The sequence below is a fragment of the Lactuca sativa genome, chromosome 3 (assembly GCF_002870075.4).
Source record: "Lactuca sativa cultivar Salinas chromosome 3, Lsat_Salinas_v11, whole genome shotgun sequence".
Taxonomy (NCBI): Eukaryota; Viridiplantae; Streptophyta; class Magnoliopsida; order Asterales; family Asteraceae; genus Lactuca; species Lactuca sativa.
In genome coordinates, this window is record NC_056625.2 from 153,510,375 (window position 1) to 153,528,862 (window position 18,488).

The 18,488-nt window shown below is 33.5% G+C and overlaps 3 protein-coding genes across 3 annotated transcripts; 1 reads left to right on the top strand and 2 right to left on the bottom strand.

Annotated features, from left to right (window-relative positions):
- The first annotated feature begins 2,008 nt into the window (after positions 1 to 2,008).
- LOC128133054 (uncharacterized) lies at positions 2,009 to 3,437 on the top strand. Its single transcript, XM_052770065.1, has 2 exons — positions 2,009 to 2,108; positions 2,847 to 3,437. Exons 1-2 carry the CDS (start codon positions 2,076 to 2,078, stop codon positions 3,201 to 3,203), a joined length of 390 nt encoding a protein of 129 aa, XP_052626025.1. The 5' UTR covers positions 2,009 to 2,075; the 3' UTR covers positions 3,204 to 3,437.
- A 2,463-nt stretch (positions 3,438 to 5,900) lies between these two features.
- On the bottom strand, positions 5,901 to 9,082 carry LOC128133055 (uncharacterized). Its single transcript, XM_052770066.1, has 2 exons — positions 7,516 to 9,082; positions 5,901 to 7,440 (listed from the first exon to the last, which is right to left on the bottom strand). Exon 1 carries the CDS (start codon positions 8,936 to 8,938, stop codon positions 7,982 to 7,984), a length of 957 nt encoding a protein of 318 aa, XP_052626026.1. The 5' UTR covers positions 8,939 to 9,082; the 3' UTR covers positions 5,901 to 7,440; positions 7,516 to 7,981.
- A 372-nt stretch (positions 9,083 to 9,454) lies between these two features.
- On the bottom strand, positions 9,455 to 13,547 carry LOC111896326 (probable isoprenylcysteine alpha-carbonyl methylesterase ICMEL2). The gene is made up of 11 exons (XM_023892337.3): positions 13,082 to 13,547; positions 12,295 to 12,371; positions 12,146 to 12,215; positions 11,961 to 12,041; positions 11,722 to 11,796; positions 11,523 to 11,624; positions 11,298 to 11,435; positions 10,253 to 10,318; positions 10,021 to 10,164; positions 9,821 to 9,911; positions 9,455 to 9,735 (listed from the first exon to the last, which is right to left on the bottom strand). The coding sequence occupies exons 1-11, from the start codon at positions 13,390 to 13,392 to the stop codon at positions 9,574 to 9,576; spliced, it is 1,317 nt and encodes a 438-aa protein (XP_023748105.1). The 5' UTR covers positions 13,393 to 13,547; the 3' UTR covers positions 9,455 to 9,573.
- Between the last annotated feature and the right edge of the window lie 4,941 nt (positions 13,548 to 18,488).

An 18,488-nucleotide genomic window follows, 5' to 3' on the forward strand; every position in this document is an offset into this window, starting at 1 on the left:
TTCGTACAAATTTCATTTTAGAACTGATTTTGGAAAATACAACTTACAAAGCCAAAAGTACATGCACACTTAAATTAGCAATAACTTCAAAACTAGGGTTTGGCTCGGTATTGGAATCAAAATGAACTAGTATCGAAAATCCTTCAAAACTAGGGGTCGGATAAACTTTGTATCATTTAATTGCCTAGAAGTATACACAATTATTTTTCTCCTTTGCATAAGTACACCTAAGGCCTTTACTAAATGTATCACTATAAACTACAAAGATATATGTTCCTTTGGACAATGGTAAGAGTGTTTTACATAACTTTTGTTTCGATAGGGAAAATGTTCCTTCTTGTTTCTTGTCCCACAAGAACTTGACTTCTTTTCTTGTCAATGATGTGAGAGGTACAAGTATACAAGAATTTTTTTGAATAAATCGCCAATAATATCCGGATAGATCAAGAAAACTTCGAACATCAGTTGGTGTTTTTAGGGATTCCTATTTCATCACCTCTTCAATATTTGATGGATTAACTGTAATACCTTCTTGGGAGACAACATGTCCTAAGAATTGAATCTCCCGTAACCAAAAGTCATTCTTTGAAAACTTAGCATAAATGTGTTCTTTTTTCAGGACTTACAATATTTGTCACAAGTGTTTTTTGTGATTTTTTCGTTCTTCGAGTAAATAAGGATGTTGTCCATGAATACGATCACAACCTTTCTAACTGACTTGGCAATCTACGGAAGTAATTTGACAGTCCACGTAACTGACTTGTCGGTCGGCATAACTTGACTTGTCAGTCCGTGGAAGTAGCCATATAGATAGTATCATGTAGTGTAGCCTATTATAAGGGACCTAGTATAAAGTGAACTTGAATACCTATGTAATCGTTTCAAGAAATAATATGAACCTTAGCTATGTTATCTGATGTGTTAAATGACCGTATGAAATTCCACATAAAATCTTTTCATTATTAGTTCCGAGCCAATCCATGCCAAACACCATGCCAATCTCCTTAATTCTCATTGGCAACAAACTGACACTAAAAATGTTTATGTCGATGTCTATTGTGCACGATATAGTTAGGGATGTTTTGTTTGACATATTTAAGCGTGTTGGGGTTTTCGCTAAGAAATAGGCACCTGTTAACTTTTTGACTGACCTGACAGAAAGAAGGTCAACCTTCAGACTGGCTGACATTTTGATTTTTGGATAGGTCGGAGGGAAACACGCATATGTGGATCTTACAGGGGTATCCCCTTTCGTGGGCCTGAGGGTTGGGGGTTTCACGGCGGGACATGTTGCTTTAAAAGCAACTACATCCAAAATCACCAAACATGAGAGATCGTGCATAGAAAATCAACACGTATTCATAGAATTTGCATTTGATACGTTTGGTTTCCTCGCGCCGGATGCAATAGAACTTCTTAAAAGAATACAACAAATCATGCATAGTAATGTTATATATCCCTAGATCTTCGGATGTAGTCTTTAAAAGAATTAGTTTTACTATTTAAAAAGGCTTAACGGTACAACTTGTTGCCTGTTTCCCATCTCACTCATTATACGATGACAATATATTTTTAAAGATTATTTAGAACTAAAAGAGGCAAAGTGAATTATTATAAAATTTCCGCATTGCTTCATAAAATTTTCTACCTAATCCCTAATTTTCTAACATGGCCATTATCTCCTGAAATTCTATTTTATGTGTTCATTATGCAACACTTCTTTTTTTGGTGAGAAAATGACAAAAATAGCCAATTATATTAATTGCATTACAAAAATAGCCAAAAAAAATCGGGATTACAAATTTAACCACCCATTTCGCAGGTGAGAAGGCCCCATCTGCGAAATGGGCATCTCATCTGCGAAAGTACAAGTGCCTGAAGCACAGCTGTGCTTCAGGCACTTGTACTTTCGCAGATGAGATGCCCATTTCGCAGATGGGGCCTTCTCACCTGCGAAATGAGTGTTTTTTAGGTATAAAAACGCTTTTTTTTTTTTTTCATTTTCACCATTCTCTACACAAAAACTCTCTCTAACTTTGGGCTTCTCTCGGAATTTTGGCTAGTTTTTGAAGAAAATGGAGGATTATGTCAACAATCCCGCAAATATGGTTAGATTTTAACTCTTTTAATGTTTAAAGTTATTTTTTTTTATCAATTGTTGTATTATTTAGTGTTAAAAAAGGGTAATTTTGTTGTGTTTGATAGTTTTAGTATATTTTTAGTATACTTGAAGTTTAAATGCAAGTAGAGACAAGTAGAGACTGCGTGGATAATGTTTACAATTTGTTATTTTTGTAGTTTTTTTAGTTGTTGTATAACCTGAAATGTTGTAAATTTTTATCCTATAATTGTTTATATAAACTGTATATATATTTGTCGTATAACATTTATAAGTTGAAAATTTGTCGTATATATATTGTTAGAAATTGTTTTTATTTGTCGTATAAGTTGAAAAATTTGTATAAAGTAGTCGTATAACTTGCAAAATTGTTAGTTTGGTTGTCGTTTTATTTTTAAATTTTTTTGTTTATATGGTTATGGTTATATAATGTTAGTTTTAATTAGAAAGATAAAAATTGTTTATATATTTGTCGTTTAAGTTGAAAATTTGTTTAAGTTGAAAATATGTTTAAGTTGAAAATATTTATATAATTATGTATGATATTGTGATCTATCGTAAATATATTTGTTGTATAACTTGGAAAATTGTTTATATATGTGTATGTTATTGTTTTTTATCGGAAATATATATATTAGTAATTAAGAAAGTATTTGCAGTTCGTAATATATTTAAAAAAAAGTATATATTTTAGTTATCTAATTTGTTTTTGTGTTTTTTTTTGCAGCATGATTTTAGTTTAATGAATACGAAAGCCTTTGCGAACCTAAAAGGCTCTGGCGGTAACATATGGGAAGTCTTTGAAGTTTTAGATGATGCCCGACGTGCCACCAACAACGTACAACTTGAACGAAGGGTATGTAGTTGTGGTAAATGGCAAAAAAGCGGTATACCATGTGGTCACGCTATAGCATGTCTAAGAACCCGTACATCTGAGTCCATTCAGAGAATGGTTGAATACAAGTTCACTAATTATGTGTATCGAGTTGCATATGGATCTGAGTTGGTGAATGGTATACCATCATATGAGCATTGGGAAATACCAAATGAAACGGTGGTCCTGTTACCTCCCTCAATGCAGTAGTTATTCATGTAGCACATTTATGTTTTATGTAGTATTATGTATTAGTTTTTTATGTACTCCGTTTTTATTTTACTGCTGTGTTACGTATTAGTTATCCATGTACCCAGTTTATTTTTTATGTCGTATTATGTGTTAGTTATTTATGTACCCCGGTTTTATTTTATTGCTTTCTAAATATTGGCTATTGAGGGAACAACATACATTAAAAGAAATGGACGTTTATTAAATAGTAACGACTAGACACATACAACAAAAAGACTCCTTACTTTCCTGGTGCAATGAGTTGTCAACTCAAACAGCAATGTATTGTGTTGTCATTCAACTGGGGATGAATTGTCAACTCGAACAGTGATCTGTTGTGTTATAAGTATAGTACACTGCATTCGTCAGTTAATTTTGACTATGAATTGCAGACATATTAGAAGTTTGAACTGCGATTTTGTGTAGAAACTACTATAAATTGACCCTAAGTTACACGCAAAACGTTATTAAATTAACCAATATAGTTGTTCAAATATTGTTTTTTAGATTCTACCCTCTTTGTTTCAATCCAAATGACTTCTATATCATGGAGCAATGAAGAGTTCTTGGTTCTTACACATGCTTATATTCATGTGTACGAGACAAGCAAGTTGAATGATCCAATGTTTTGGAGCCGTCTAACAAATATTTTCAATGCTGCAAACCGAATGGCTACAAGAAACGATCGTGACGAACTAGACATCTTAGCAAGATGGTATGAAATGAAAACCGAAGTTCTATTATTCAACGATCTTTATACCAAAATTGACGACGCCCGTCTAAATGCTACTGAGGATGTCATCTTGGAAGCTGCTAAGGAGGAATACAAGTCATTAAGTAACGGGTTGGAATTCCAGTTTGAAGCCCCTTGGAATATTTTGAAATATATCCCGTTTGTTTAAAATCTATTTTAGTTTATTATTTCAGTACTAGGTTATTTTCATGTACTAGGTTATTTTCATGTATTTCTTATGTATTTCGTATGTATTTCGTTTGTTTAAAATCTATTTTTGTTTATTATGTGAGTACTAGGTTATTTTCATGTATTTCGTATGTAATTCGTATGTGTTTCATATGTTTAAAATATATTTTAGTTTAGTATGTGAGAAACTCGTATGATTAAGTTGAGTTAATATATATATATATATATATATATATATATATATATATATATATATATATATATATATATATATATATATATTAGTTTATTATGTGAGAAACTCGTATGATTAACTTGAGTTAATAAATGGCCATTGAATTAGTTATCAAAATATATTAGAATACATTAGTAACAAGATTCCATGAACCATTAAAACATCACAACAATTACATGAAAAAAACAACATAATACGAACAAAGCATTAACGTAAAACACAAGTCCATGGCTTATTCTTAACACAAATTAGAGCGGTCTACTTGAAATACTGTTTATCTCTAACAACCTTCCAAACTTCCTCATATTCGAAGTCTCTGCCTTCATGCTCAAAGATGTAAAACTCTGTAACAACTTCCAAGAACTCTTCTTCGTCACGACAACGAACATTGTTACGTTTCGCATAACTACATGCTCGATTGAACCATGTCACTTCCTCCTTTACATCCGTCCACTTAGTAACAACATCTGATTTTTCTCTTTTTTGCCCTTCTCCCATCTCATGGTTAAACAAAGATGTGATGCGACTCCATTCATCACCAATTAGGCAATGCGGGGGAGCAAGTAACGGTTCACCATCCTTAACACTTAGCCAGCACCGTGTTAGAAGTAACACCTCGTTTGTCGTCCATGGCCTTTCAGAATTGGAACCAGGTAATTCATTCGAAGAACTTGCTGCATTCGACGACATTTCTAATAATGGGAATTCGTTTCGTTTAGGTGATTTGGGTGTTTGGTTTATAGATCTTAAACATCTATTTATATAAATAAATAGACTATGAAATAATACTTTGACTACGAAATGGTTATATTTGGACTACGAATTTCAGCTTTATGCAGTGTTTTGTCATGTCAAACTATCATTTATCTCTTGTCACTTAAGGGACCCACTGGGATGTGCAGGTTACTACAGTGACTTGTCATTACTGTCTAGTCATTTCAAAGTTGGACTTCTCATTACTGTCTAGTATGTATAAATACCACTTATTGCTCCAGTTTAATACAACATCGATTTTATTATGAGTTCCTCACACAAATTCGAAATTTGCTCATGCAACGAAGTAGATTGTTACTACTGTGATTCGGTAGACCCTTTTTTTACACCCTCTTCAGCCGGGTCATATATGTCACATGAAAATTTTGAAGAATTAAAGAAGGCTGAAGCACAACAAGAAGAGGACAAAGAGTCATCCCGACTTCTCACTCAACTTGCTAATGATATAGGTTCGGAATGCAAACAAGCTGAAGAATGGATTGACCTCAATAAAAACAAAATCAAAGAGCATAAAGATTGGATAAAAAAGAGTAAGAAGGCAATCAAAACGACTGAAAAACGGCTTGCTGAGAAGGATGAGCAGTTGATACACATTATGGTAAAAAAGGATCGTTTCGAAGACAAAATGAGAATTAGGGATGACTATATAACGATGGAGAAAGAGAAGTACCCGTTGCAGTTCCCTGAGTTTAAAAATTAGTTATAAAGTTGTTGTAATATTATCATGAAACAGATTAGCTTGCCAAAGGATCGTTTGTTGTTTTTTTTTAAATAACATGTTGTAACTGTTAAAATAAATCTGCAAACTATATTTTATAATATAAAGGCTTCATTCATTGTTATAATCAACAAACTTAACTAAAATATGAAAGCATAGCAATGTCTTGTAAGAGTTAATAAAAATATTACAATACATAATAAGCTAACAACTCGTCATTACTCTTAATTTCAAGGTTGTTTTATATCAAAATCAGCGTTATGGGTTTGTGAGCAACCCGCTGAACCACCAATATTATATGCCATTTCTGCAGTAGAAATTATGTGACCTGCTCTGCTACCAGACGCCCTTCCAGTACAATTATTTCTCGTGTGTCCTAGTTGACCACATGTAGAACACTCTTTTATAATTGGACCCTCGCCTTGGGATGGAATGCGGTCTGTGTTTCTTGGCCTGCCTGGCTGACGTTTATCCATTATAGGTGGCTTAACAATCATCAAATCATCGGGGATCTCCCATTCGGATGGCTTCGGCAGAGGGTTTATTGATTCCTCATATGTTTTCCTCAGTGTTTCGGTAAAGTAAGCATTTAATGCAAACCTCGAGCAGTCTTGGTAATTGTTCACTGTTAAACATCTTATGACATGACCACAAGGTATCCCATCAAGTTGCCAATGCCTACATGTACATGTCATATGTTGAAAATCAACAATCACATTTTGTGCCCCCTTTTTGACCTTGCATTTCGTATTTGAGATCATGCAAACATCCCATTTGGTAAAAATTTTCTTGTTTTCTTTTACAACTTCATCCGCCCAAGGGGTAAGGGTTGTTGTTGCTTCCGCTAAAAAAACAGCCAAAATGAAGAAGTTAAAATCAATAACATCGAAACTAATAAAACATTAATATTACAAATTTACGTAATACCTGCAAAGTTACGTCTTTGAAACCACCATTGTTGCATTGTAGCACGAAAAAAATCAATCAACATAAGTATTGGCACCTTACGTGCGTGTCTAGATAATGCATTTATAGACTCCGCACTGTTGGACGACATAAGATTGTATCGGTTCCCTTTAAAATGTGCCCTTGACCAGGTTTCTGGATTTATACTTTTTAAGTACTCCCATACTGGTTCTTTTGTCTTTTTCATAACATCCATGGCAGCATCAAAAGCATCAACTGTGTACGCCCTACACGCCTCCCAAAAAATTCCTTTAACCATCTTACTCTTGCCGAATCTAGATACTATGTTGAAATACAAATGGACACCACATATTCCATGATGAGCGTGAGGAAAAATGTTGGCAACGGATGTTGCTATAGATGGAGACCTATCAGATATAATTGTAAGCTCCTGCATATTTCCTATGCAATCACGTAGTTTTTGAAAAAACCATGTCCAAGAATCAGTACACTCATTTTTGCATATACCATATGCAACCGGTAATATTTGATTTTGTCCGTCCTTAGTAACTGCAAGTAGCATGGTACCTTTGAACTCGCCCTTTAGGTGAGCTCCATCTACTACTAGGGTCGGCTTACAAAAATTGACAAAAGCTCGTACCTACAATACATTGTATATCTATTCAAATACACCAAAATAAATATTAAAAAAAAATTAGGACATGATAATACTAACCGAGCAACCGAGTGCGACGTACAAAAACTCAAACCGATCATCAGCATCTGTTTTAATATGTGTGACAGTACCCGGATTATGTTTGGCCAAGTTGTGACAATACGCCGGAAGTTTGGTAAAAGAATCCTCTTTCGTACCCCTTAACGACAACAATGCATATTGCTTCGCACGCCATGCCTGATGGTATGAGATATTGATATTCAATTGAGCATTCATATCATTAACAATTTCTTTTCCCCGATAAACTCTACTATAGTCTTCAGCCAAAACATCAGCAACATATTCACCCAAAACATATTTGTTTGCTTGTCGATGATTAGGTTGCAACAATGTTGAAGAACATGTGTGTACATCAACAAATTTATTCACTTGGAAAAGTCCATCAGTATTTTTAATTGCTTTTGCTCTTAGTAACCAAGAACAATTTTTCGAAACACACACAGCTTCATACCTTGATTTGGTGGATCTACTTGTCCTCGTCTGGAAACCTTCTCGAAGACATTTTTTTACCAATACACCGCTTTAAAAGTTCTTTGTTTTTAAATATACTCTCACATTGAATCTTTTGAAGATTAATGTCTACCATCTGTGTTGGGATATCTTCATTATTATCAACTGGCCATGCTGGTACAGGGGGCATACCGTAAAAAAGGTTATCGGGATACTTAGCTTTAACTTCATCACCCAACTCATCTCTATCGGAATTACTTTGTAGCTCGGTTATATCTAAACATACATCACCAACATCAACATAATGCCCGTAAACATGATTTTTTTCATTTTTTTGAGTTGAATTTTTTTTCTTTTTAGTTTTATCTACCACACGCCTATTCATAAGTTTAACTTCTTGTTCGGCAACATCATCACAACGACCACCAACATGATTAAGATATGTACCAACATCATCATCACCAACATACTTGTAATTCTCGGGATCCACATATTGAATAGGTGAATAACTAACATTAACATTTTCAGCAACACTGTGAAACTGAGGTACACTAGGAGTATTGAAAGTACCTATCGGATCGTTGCTCCCTTTAAAACTGCATAAATTACCATCAACTTCGTTTCCAATTTCACCGCCCCCATTAACCTCCTCAACTTCATCAACCACCACAAACACTTTCACAACCCTTCCTCCACTACATTTGATTACGTTTATCAACATTCTAACATCCACGTCTTCAACTATAGCTATATAATAATTTAATTCAGGATGGTGGAAACGAAGACTAATTCTATATTTGTCTAACAAACCAATTTTGCTTCTTACCATAGATACAAAATCACTATAACTAATATACTCAGAAAATATCAAAACAAATTCAGAAATACCTCCCTGTGGACTTATGTATTCCAGATTAGTTCCATTAACTTGCCATCTCCCACCGGTTACAAGACAAACCAAATATTCAATCATTTTTTGAGCAAATTGTAGAGATAGAGAGTATTTCACAAACCAAATAACAACCAAAATGATTTTTTTTCTACAAAAATTTTTATATAGCAAAGGCAATTTCGTAGTCAAACCAATTCATTTCGCAGTCAACCAACCTTAAAAAAAAAAAAATAAATAAAATAAAATAAAATAAAATTCATCATTTCGCAGATAGGATCAGAGGATTTCGCAGATGGGACCTATTCCATCTGCGAAATTACCCCTATTTATACCGGAAAATTTAAAAAAAAAAAAAAAATTCTGATCTGCGAAAGTACAAGTGCCTGAAGCACAGCTGTGCTTCAGGCACTTGTACTTTCGCAGATGAGATGCCCATTTCGCAGATGGGGCCTTCTCACCTGCGAAATGGGTGGTTAAATTTGTAATCCCGATTTTTTTTGGCTATTTTTGTAATGCAATTAGTATAATTGGCTATTTTTGTCATTTTCTCTTTTTTGGTCATTAAGGTAAATTCCTCAAAACACAAACTACATTAAATACACATCCAAAAATTCCTTTAGCAAAAAAAAAAAAATACATACATAAACAAATACCACTAGTCTTTTCCCATAAATAAACTTGTTTGGAAAATAAAGTTACATAAATAAAATAATTATTTAAAAAGGACTGACAAGGCCAGCTAATTTCAACAAAGGCTCAGGGCAAAGTCGTCTACGTGGAGGCGCCATTGCATCGTTAGCAAGTGCTTCCGTATCACCCGCATGTAAATAATCCACTATGTAATCAAATAGCTCCTCTTTCCCACCTCTTAAAGCATCCTAAATTTATTTATTTATTTAACCCAATTTCAATTTTTTTTTTTTAATTGTAATGTTTTTTATTATAGGAATAAAATAAACTTACTTGAATAAATAAATCTGTATGAGTTTTTCCCTCATACAGTATTAGCTCAGCTTTTGCTCCAGCTCTCTTTAAAGCATCTACATACGTTATACTACAAAAGAAATATTATTATAAAAAATCTTTCCAATTATAGTATGAATCTATATACATTTTTCAACGTACAATACAAAAAGCAGATAGTACAATCAATGAAAGCACACCTTGCATCTGGTGGAATTGAAAAATCTTCAGTTCCATGAAAAAGAACAATATGAGGAAGGAGAGGAACAGCGTTTTTAGCAGTTGGATCTTCGATAAGGATTTCAGGAGAAAATTCTTGAAGGGATTCATCCCCCTCCATTATACTATTTTTTTTTAAAAAAAATTAATAAATAAATAAAAAGATAATAATATAGAATCATGAGATTTAATTGATATAAAATTATTTAACACCTTAGAAATATAGAGCGATAGAGGCCTCGTTGATCAAAATGGTCAACTAAGTTGGTCAAGTTGTACCTATATAAAAAAAATTGCAAAAAAACAAAAATTATTTCATAAATTGGTGGATTGAAGAAAGTAGTATTTTGAGAAATAGCAAATCTAATTTCATTTCTTTGTTTATTAATTATTATTATAGCATCATTCTTTCACTTTCATTTATTCCTGTATTTTGAAAAATCTACGCAATGATTATTATATATAATAAAAAGCAACTAGTCTATGAAATATGAATAGTACATATTTTTGGGTTTTAGACTTTGGTCACAATAGTTTCGTATTTTGGCAAGTTTAGTCCCTATGTAGAAAATAAATTACAAAAGTTGTCCATTTAATTTACAGAAAAGGTCCCTGTAGCTTTACCTTTGGGTTTTAGACTTTGGCCACAATACTTTTATATGTTGTCAGGTTTAGTCCATGTGTAGAAAATAAATTACAAAAGTTGTTCATTTAATTTACAAAAAAGGTCCCTGTAGATTTCCGTTTGGGTTTTAGACTTAGGCCACAATACTTTGGTATGTTGGCAGGTTTGGTCCCTGTATAGAAAATAAATTACAAAAGTTATCTATTTAATTTACAGGAAAGGTCGTTGTAGATTTACTTTTGGGTTTTAGACTTTGGCCACAATACCTTCGTATGTTGCCAGGTTTGGTCCATATGTATAAAATAAATTACAAAAGTTCTCCATTTAATTTACAGAAAAGGTCATTGTAGATTTACTTTTGGGTTTAGGCTTTGGCCATAATACTTTTGTATGTTGGCAAGTTTGGTCCCTGTATAGAAAATAAATTACAAAATCTCTCCCTGTAATCTACAGAAAAGGTCCATTAACATTTTTTACTTTTAAAGGTCCGTTCACATTTTTTATAGAAATGGTCCGTCCGTGTGTTTAAATAGTATATACTCTTTGGTCCATTAGTTTAAAAAAATTAGAAAAATGGTCCCTGTCTAATAGAAAATTTACAGATTACAACCCCAAAAAGGGGCTATTTCTTACCCTCCAGATAAACCAAAATAAGCTTTTATCTGAGAGACACTCCAGGATGTGGGCCCTCCTTTAGATTCTATAATCGCCTGCTTCAAGAGTACACAAGAAGATATATGTGCCCCAGCAGATTGCCCCATTAAATATATCCTACATAAAAATATGATGATGTCATCAAGTATTATTAAAATCCACCATAACTTATTTTATATAATATATAATATATAATATATATACCTATTAGGATCACCTCCATAATTAGCAATATTATTGCAAATAAATGAAATTCCTCTAGAAACATCTTCAACCATATCACTGATTGTACCTTGAGGAAAGTTCCTACATGAAAGATATATAGATTCAAATTTTGTATAGTTTTTAACAAAATCATCATCATCATCATCATCATATCAAGTATGATGATGAATATGATCACCTGTAATCAATGCATGTCACAATGATATCTCTTTCTGCTAATTGAAATCCTAATAGGGACCCCCACCCTTTATATCTACAACATTAAAACAAACATAAAAAGGTTAATAAAGCACAATTTTATAATTTAAAACTTGAATAAAACTAAAAAGATTATATATATATATATATATATATATATATATATATATATATATATATATATATATATATATATATATATATATATTTCTTTCTTACCCTATGATCCATGCTCCACCAGTCACAAATACAATAACTGGCTTTGGGCTATCTATGTTTTTTGGCAAGTATAGATCCAACCTGAAATTGTTATTATTATTATTTTGAGTATATATGATTAAGTCAATAGAAAAAAAGATAAATTGTGTTGGTATATGATAATATGAATCAAGATTTTACATTACCTGTTTCTAGGTTGATCTCCATAAACTATGCTTCTTCGAATTTGGGTTGAAAAGAAATACTGATGTAAAACTGTAAAAAGGAATGATTAAACATGATTAATATGTGAAAATTAGATTATATAAAGAGAAAAGGTTAACAAAAAACAGACCTTGAAGGAAACCAGGCATTAGCAGCATTGCATAAAGACCTAGGGCAAGAAGCCTTGAGATCCACCTTCGGCCTACCCTGATTGAAAGCAAATGATTAGGAAAGAATTTTCTGAAATAATATAAGATATATTACATAATGTAACAAAAAAAGAATAACAATATGCAGTAAAATTAGAAGGATTTGCTAAAACAAAAGTACAATTTCAAGAAAACTAATCATTGATTGTATTTGTAGGTATCTTGCTATGATAGCAATCTCAAGCAATTAGGTACACTGTTTGTATTCATATGTCCACATGGTAGCATGTTTCATGTTCAATATGGAACAAAATCACATCAATTGATCATTGATTTTGATTTCAATTCCAAACTTTGACAGCCATGGCCAACTATTGCCAAAAACTAATCTTATTTCCTTCATTTCAGATCATGATTTGACAAGATAGGAATCGTAATGATCTATGATAGATGCCTCTAAATCAGAAAAGTAACAGAATACCAAAATCTACACGACTCTGTGAGTGTTTACTTGAGAAATCACAGAGCTCTACGAAAACGAAAGATAAACATAAGGAAAAATCTCAACTGAAAAGGATTGTATTCCATCAATCCGATATAAAATTGCAACAAACGTGGCAAGTTGTTATTCTGACATACAAGTATCTCAAATCTGATATTACTTTACACAAAACTACGAATCAAAGATCTCGAAACTGCGTGGTTGCAATAAAACGATGAAAGGAGTAGAATTGTAGAGCCCTAAATTCAAAAACAAAGAAATTGTACCCGAGATAGCGAAGAAGAGTGAACGCAAGGCGAGTAATCAAATACGTTTCACTAGCAGCATGTCCGATCTCACGACCGAACGATTGCGACCGGCATAAATTAGGGGAGGTCTTCGCCGACGTTGCATTAATGGCGGTTCTCCGCCTCGCGGCGGTGGCAGGATTTGTGGAAGTGGTGGTTCTAGAACGTAGGGGGGAATCAACGGCGTCTGTGTTCTTCATGTCTTCTTGAGTTGATGTGGTTGTGGTTGTGGTTGTGGTTTTGGTTTGTTCAGCCGGAAAGAAGCCAATCGGCGACGTTGAACTCGCCATTAGCAAATTTTCCGGCAAGATAAGATTTGAATTTGATAAAAAGATGATTGAAATGGAAGGAGGACTGTACACCTGTTGTTTGGGAGACGGTGACACGGAAGACACGGTTCTTTCTGCAGGCGCTGTAGTGTCCGGTATGTTCCAGTGTTTATAAGAAATCGGATTCAAATTTAACCCGAAAAAAAATTAATTAAAAAATGTAGCTTTTGTTTGTATCGAATATTCGAAAGAACTTGTATTTTATAATAGATTTTGGTATTCTTATTTGTTTTGAAATTCTTTTGTTTTTATTGTTGTATATGTTTGTAGTGTCTTTGATGGAAAGTTGTTTTTTATAATTTTTATTGGAAAAAATACTTATCAAAATTTATTTGTAAGAAGACGTAAGATGTGTTCGTCAAAACTGTCTATAATGGGTAGTAATAGAAAAACAATAGTTTAGTGTAGAGGTGAGTATTTGTATTGGATCGCACCGGACCGATTTTATAAAAATTGAAGAACTTTAGATCTTTAACGAAACTTGTTTTGCGGAAATTAATAGACCTTAGACCAGACCCGTTAATGTTTACACCTAGTTTAATAATTTGATATCTTATATTGTTTCCATAATCAAACATAAAACCTCTTCTTACTAAATTTGATTCACAATTATTTTATTAGGAATTATTATGTTCTTAGTATACTTGTTTTTCCATTATTAATCGTATCAATAATAAGAGACTCCATAAATTTTTTTAACGTTTGTATTATTACCCATTTTCAATAAGCATGTGTGTAACCTTCAGTTCGACAAAAAAATATGCATTATATTCAATTTTCTCGTTTGCTAATTGAAGGTTATACGTCTACTAATTTGAAATTGAAAAAATTAAAAAAAATTGTTGACTCTTTTACTATTGATAATGTTATTTTTTGAACGATTGTATGTATTAAAATAGAAAGCTAGCAAAACAAAAAAACACTTAATTCATGAGGGGATTTTTAATGGAATTTATAGGTTACAAGTTCTATGTACATGCGGAAAAATCACTTAAGCCACTTAAGGGTACATGCAACCTAATGGATCTATGTCTTTATACATTAATAGCAACATACTATGACACTACACGAACCCTATGTTATAATAGAAATTTGCAAGTTAGGTTTACATACCCTTGATATTGTTATAGAAAACAATATCCTTGATTCCCTTATAGAACTTCAAAAAACTTAGCACCAAAAGTATGATGTCTCTAATGGCTAACACCCAAACCCTAGAAACTATAAGACAATTGAAGAGAGATTATGAGAGGGAGAAATTTGGCTAGGGCTTCACAAGAAAAGAAATGGCCGAAAATACAATGGTTAGAACCCTTTATATAGCTGCATGGGAACCCTATAAACCCTAGAATTAAACATAAAATAATATTATTTTCAAATCAATAATTATCTAGTTTCCTTATATTAATTGGAGGCTTCTAGAATCCCTTGAAGGGATCCCCAAAATCTTTCACCCATGGAAGGTTCTGGAACCTCTCCATTGCTCAACTATTAAGCAATTACAAACCAACCCTTGTACCTCTAATTAATTCTAACTGAACCCAAATTAATTCTAATCAATTTCTAAATAATTTATTAATCATAATAAATTAACAATTAATAATTTATTTCCTCTTTCTCTAAATGTCATTCTATAATATTTCTAGTTATAAAGACAACCCAAAAAGGACTTTGATATTAATTACAAGAATATACCAATTTAGCTATGACCTTAGACACCTTAATCCAATAGTCCCCCACTTAGATAAGTCCATAACTAAAATTGCCAATATAACCCTAAACTAAACAGCAAAGAGTGCTTTCCAAAGTCATTGATAAACTCTGATTCAAATCAGACATTGGTCCAAATATAAGTGATCAACTACTCCTTTGATTTTCATGATATCGTATGGACACGAGACATGGTTTATAATCAATCTCATTGCCCATGATTTTGTTTCCCAATTTCCCAATTTGTGAAGACGTCATTAGACTACTAATTGAACACATCAATTAGTCATGGTTGGGCCCATCACTATAATGTTAGATAATAGGGAATCAAAATAACAATATGTATTTATAAAATAACTATAAGTATAATGAATTATAAAGTAACTAAAATGTTTTTATAAAATTCTCAATCTTAGTTACTTTAGCAAAAATGTGAATTTGATGCTAATCCATGAAATTGCACATTGCACTTTATAAGTCGTTAATGGAGCGTGTCTGATTAATCGGCACGCTAATATGGACTAATAAAGGGTGGAAATAGGTGTCTCGTAAATTATCATTGATTAATGGAGTGTGTGTGGCTAACCAACAAATTAAAATGAGATGATAAATGACCTCGAGAGTACCAAGCTAATTTGCATGGTTATTCACATTTTGTTTGTGATCCTCGGTATCCCAGTCACAAACGGAAGAGCATAATCGAGATTAAACATGACATTGAATAGTTCAATGAATCTCAAAAGATCTAGGAATTTCATTAAAAAAACCTAATTCGTTTATATTTCTTTTTTCATGGTAAAATTGGTTAATTGTCATTACCTACCTTTATTTATTTCACAATTAGATTACAACATCCCTTTTCTAAGTTGTGAATTATCTAGTTGGATCATAGCCTTAATATTTCATTTGGGTGTTATATTGAGGATTACTCATATCTAACCTAAAACTTGTCTTTCTTCTCTTTTAGATGTCAACTCCCAACGATGCTTCTGGTTCATCCTCCTCCTCCAACAACTTTTCGCTTTTAAACATCAGCTCGAGAGTTACTTTTGATGGCACCAATTATAATGATTGGATGCGTAACATCAAAATGGCTCTACATTTCGAGGACAAATAGTATGTGCTCGAAAAGGAACTTCTCGAGATCGATGAAACCAAAGCTACTACCGCAGAACTAGTTGAGTATAGAAAGAACTACAACGATGTAACCAAAGTGGCATGCATCATGGTGGCTACTATGACTCCTGAGCTCCAAAGGGTCTATGGGGATTACTGACCATACGATATGAACAAGGACTTAATGGAAAAGTGATGGGTTTTAGGCATAAGAGCAATCCTATGTGCTCATACAAACCCTAATGCTTGGATCTAGGTTTCTCTATTGTATATGCAATGAATCCAAGACTTGCAAACCCTAATCTAGCATACAGAATTTCGAAATTAGCTAATTACATCAGATCTAGATGTTTACCTCTTCAAATAGTGGCTTGAATCTTCTTCTCTTGAGCTTAGAGTCACAATTGTAACTCCTCTAGCGAATCACAAACACCATAAGCAAGAAGGCAACTTTGAGAGAGGAGGGAGGATGCTAATTTTCGGCCCTAGGGTTTCTCTTGGAAGCAAGTGGCCGAAAATTGGAGCCTTGGGGTCTTATTTATACTGCAGGCTGCAAGGGTTTCAGTCTAAACCCTAATGGACCACTTAGCCACCAATCAGCCCAAGGAACCTTCTGGAATAAGGCCCTTGGACGAAAATATGATGATCTTTCATCGTAATTTCGTTCCCACTTAGTCCATTAGGTTTCCCAGCCCAAAACTCAACTATCACACATTTGACAGTTTATGCCCCTTTATTTAATTAATCTCTTTTAGTCACCAAATTAATTCCTAATTAATTTATGACTAATACTAACTAAATAAATATGATTTCTCATTTAATACATTATTCTTATAATATATTAATAAACTATAATATCCTCTCTCTCTTCTCAAATTACCTTTGTCAAGTTGCTTTGGTGAAGGCAACCCAAAAGGACCATGCACAACCGAGTCAAGTACATATCAAATATAGTTATGGACTTAGACACTAATCCAACAAAAAGTACCATCAACGAGCTCATCAAGAGAATTATGAGGTAGTAAAGTCCTTCATCACTAGCAAGATGAAAGATGGAGAGTCCGTCAGTAGCCACATGCAAAGAATGCAACGATACATGGAGCGCTTGCTAAAGCTAAATGTGAACTTTGATGAGGAATTGGATATTGATATAGTCTTGCACTCATTGTCTAGTTGTTATGATCATTTTATCTTAACTTATCATCCGAACAACCAAGAGACCACATTGGCTCAACTTTAGAACCTCATGCGAACTGTTGAAGCAAGAATGAAGGGAAAATGTGTTGCCTCTACCCCTGTTGCTGCTCCTGTCTTGGCCATTGGGCAAGGAAAGGGGAAGAAGAGGAAATGTCCTCCTAAAGAGAATTGGAAGTGAAAGTTCCAAGTTAGGTCCTCATGAAATGGACCCAAAGTAAAGGCCAGTTCGGATGCTCCCCCGCCTCTGATCCTAAATAGGCTACTTGTTTTTACTTCCACGAGAAAGGGCATTGGAAACGAAACTGCCCTAAGTACTTACAAGAAATAAATGATGGCAAGGTGAAGCCAACCTCAACAGGTATTTACACTATCTTATCTGAAAACTCATCATATTCTCATTTTTGGGTCCTTGATACAGGATGTGGTTTTCACATTTGTTCTGATTTGTAGGGGATAATAAAAAGTAAGGATGTGGAGCATGGGAGAATGAACTTGATCATGGGCAATAGACGATTGTAACCTGTTACCAAGATTGGAGTTTACTTGGAAAGATGACAAAAGTACCTTTCACTGGTTCTTGTGAAAGAGGTGAAAGATTGTTGGATCTCATACACACAGATGTTTGTGGCCCTTCAGATCCACCATAAGGGATGCAAATCGATTCTATGTGACTCTTACTGATGATTATAGCAAATATGACTATATCTACTTAATCAAGCATAAGTCAGAAACCTTTGAAAAGTTCAAAGAGTTCAAACAAGAATTCAATAATCAATTAGGTAGGAAGATCAAGATGCTTAGATCTGATAGAGGTGATGAGTATCTTAGTATCGAATTCCACGACTACCTCAAGGAATGTGGAATAGTTTCACAAATGAAACCTCCTAGGACACCACAACGTAATGGTGTGACTGAGAGGCACAATCGAACCTTGTTGGACATGGTTCATTCCATGATGAGTCGAGCTTCTCTTCCAATCTCATTTTGGGGGTATGCCTTAGAAACTGCCGCTCACATTCTTAATGTTGTCCCAA

Bases quoted from the DNA above. Each gene is read 5' to 3' on its own strand.
- LOC128133054 (XM_052770065.1), top strand. From the start codon at position 2,076: ATGGAGGATTATGTCAACAATCCCGCAAATATG. The intron at 2,109-2,846 runs GTTAGATTTTAA...TTTTTTTTGCAG, and splicing joins TCAACAATCCCGCAAATATG to CATGATTTTAGTTTAATGAA.
- LOC128133055 (XM_052770066.1), bottom strand. From the start codon at position 8,938: ATGATTGAATATTTGGTTTGTCTTGTAACCGGTGGGAGATGGCAAGTT.
- LOC111896326 (XM_023892337.3), bottom strand. From the start codon at position 13,392: ATGGCGAGTTCAACGTCGCCGATTGGCTTCTTTCCGGCTGAACAAACC. The intron at 12,042-12,145 runs GTAATGTAAAAT...TAACAATTTCAG, and splicing joins GGAGATCAACCTAGAAACAG to GTTGGATCTATACTTGCCAA. The intron at 9,912-10,020 runs GTGTGCTTTCAT...TTTCTTTTGTAG, and splicing joins TCAATTCCACCAGATGCAAG to TATAACGTATGTAGATGCTT.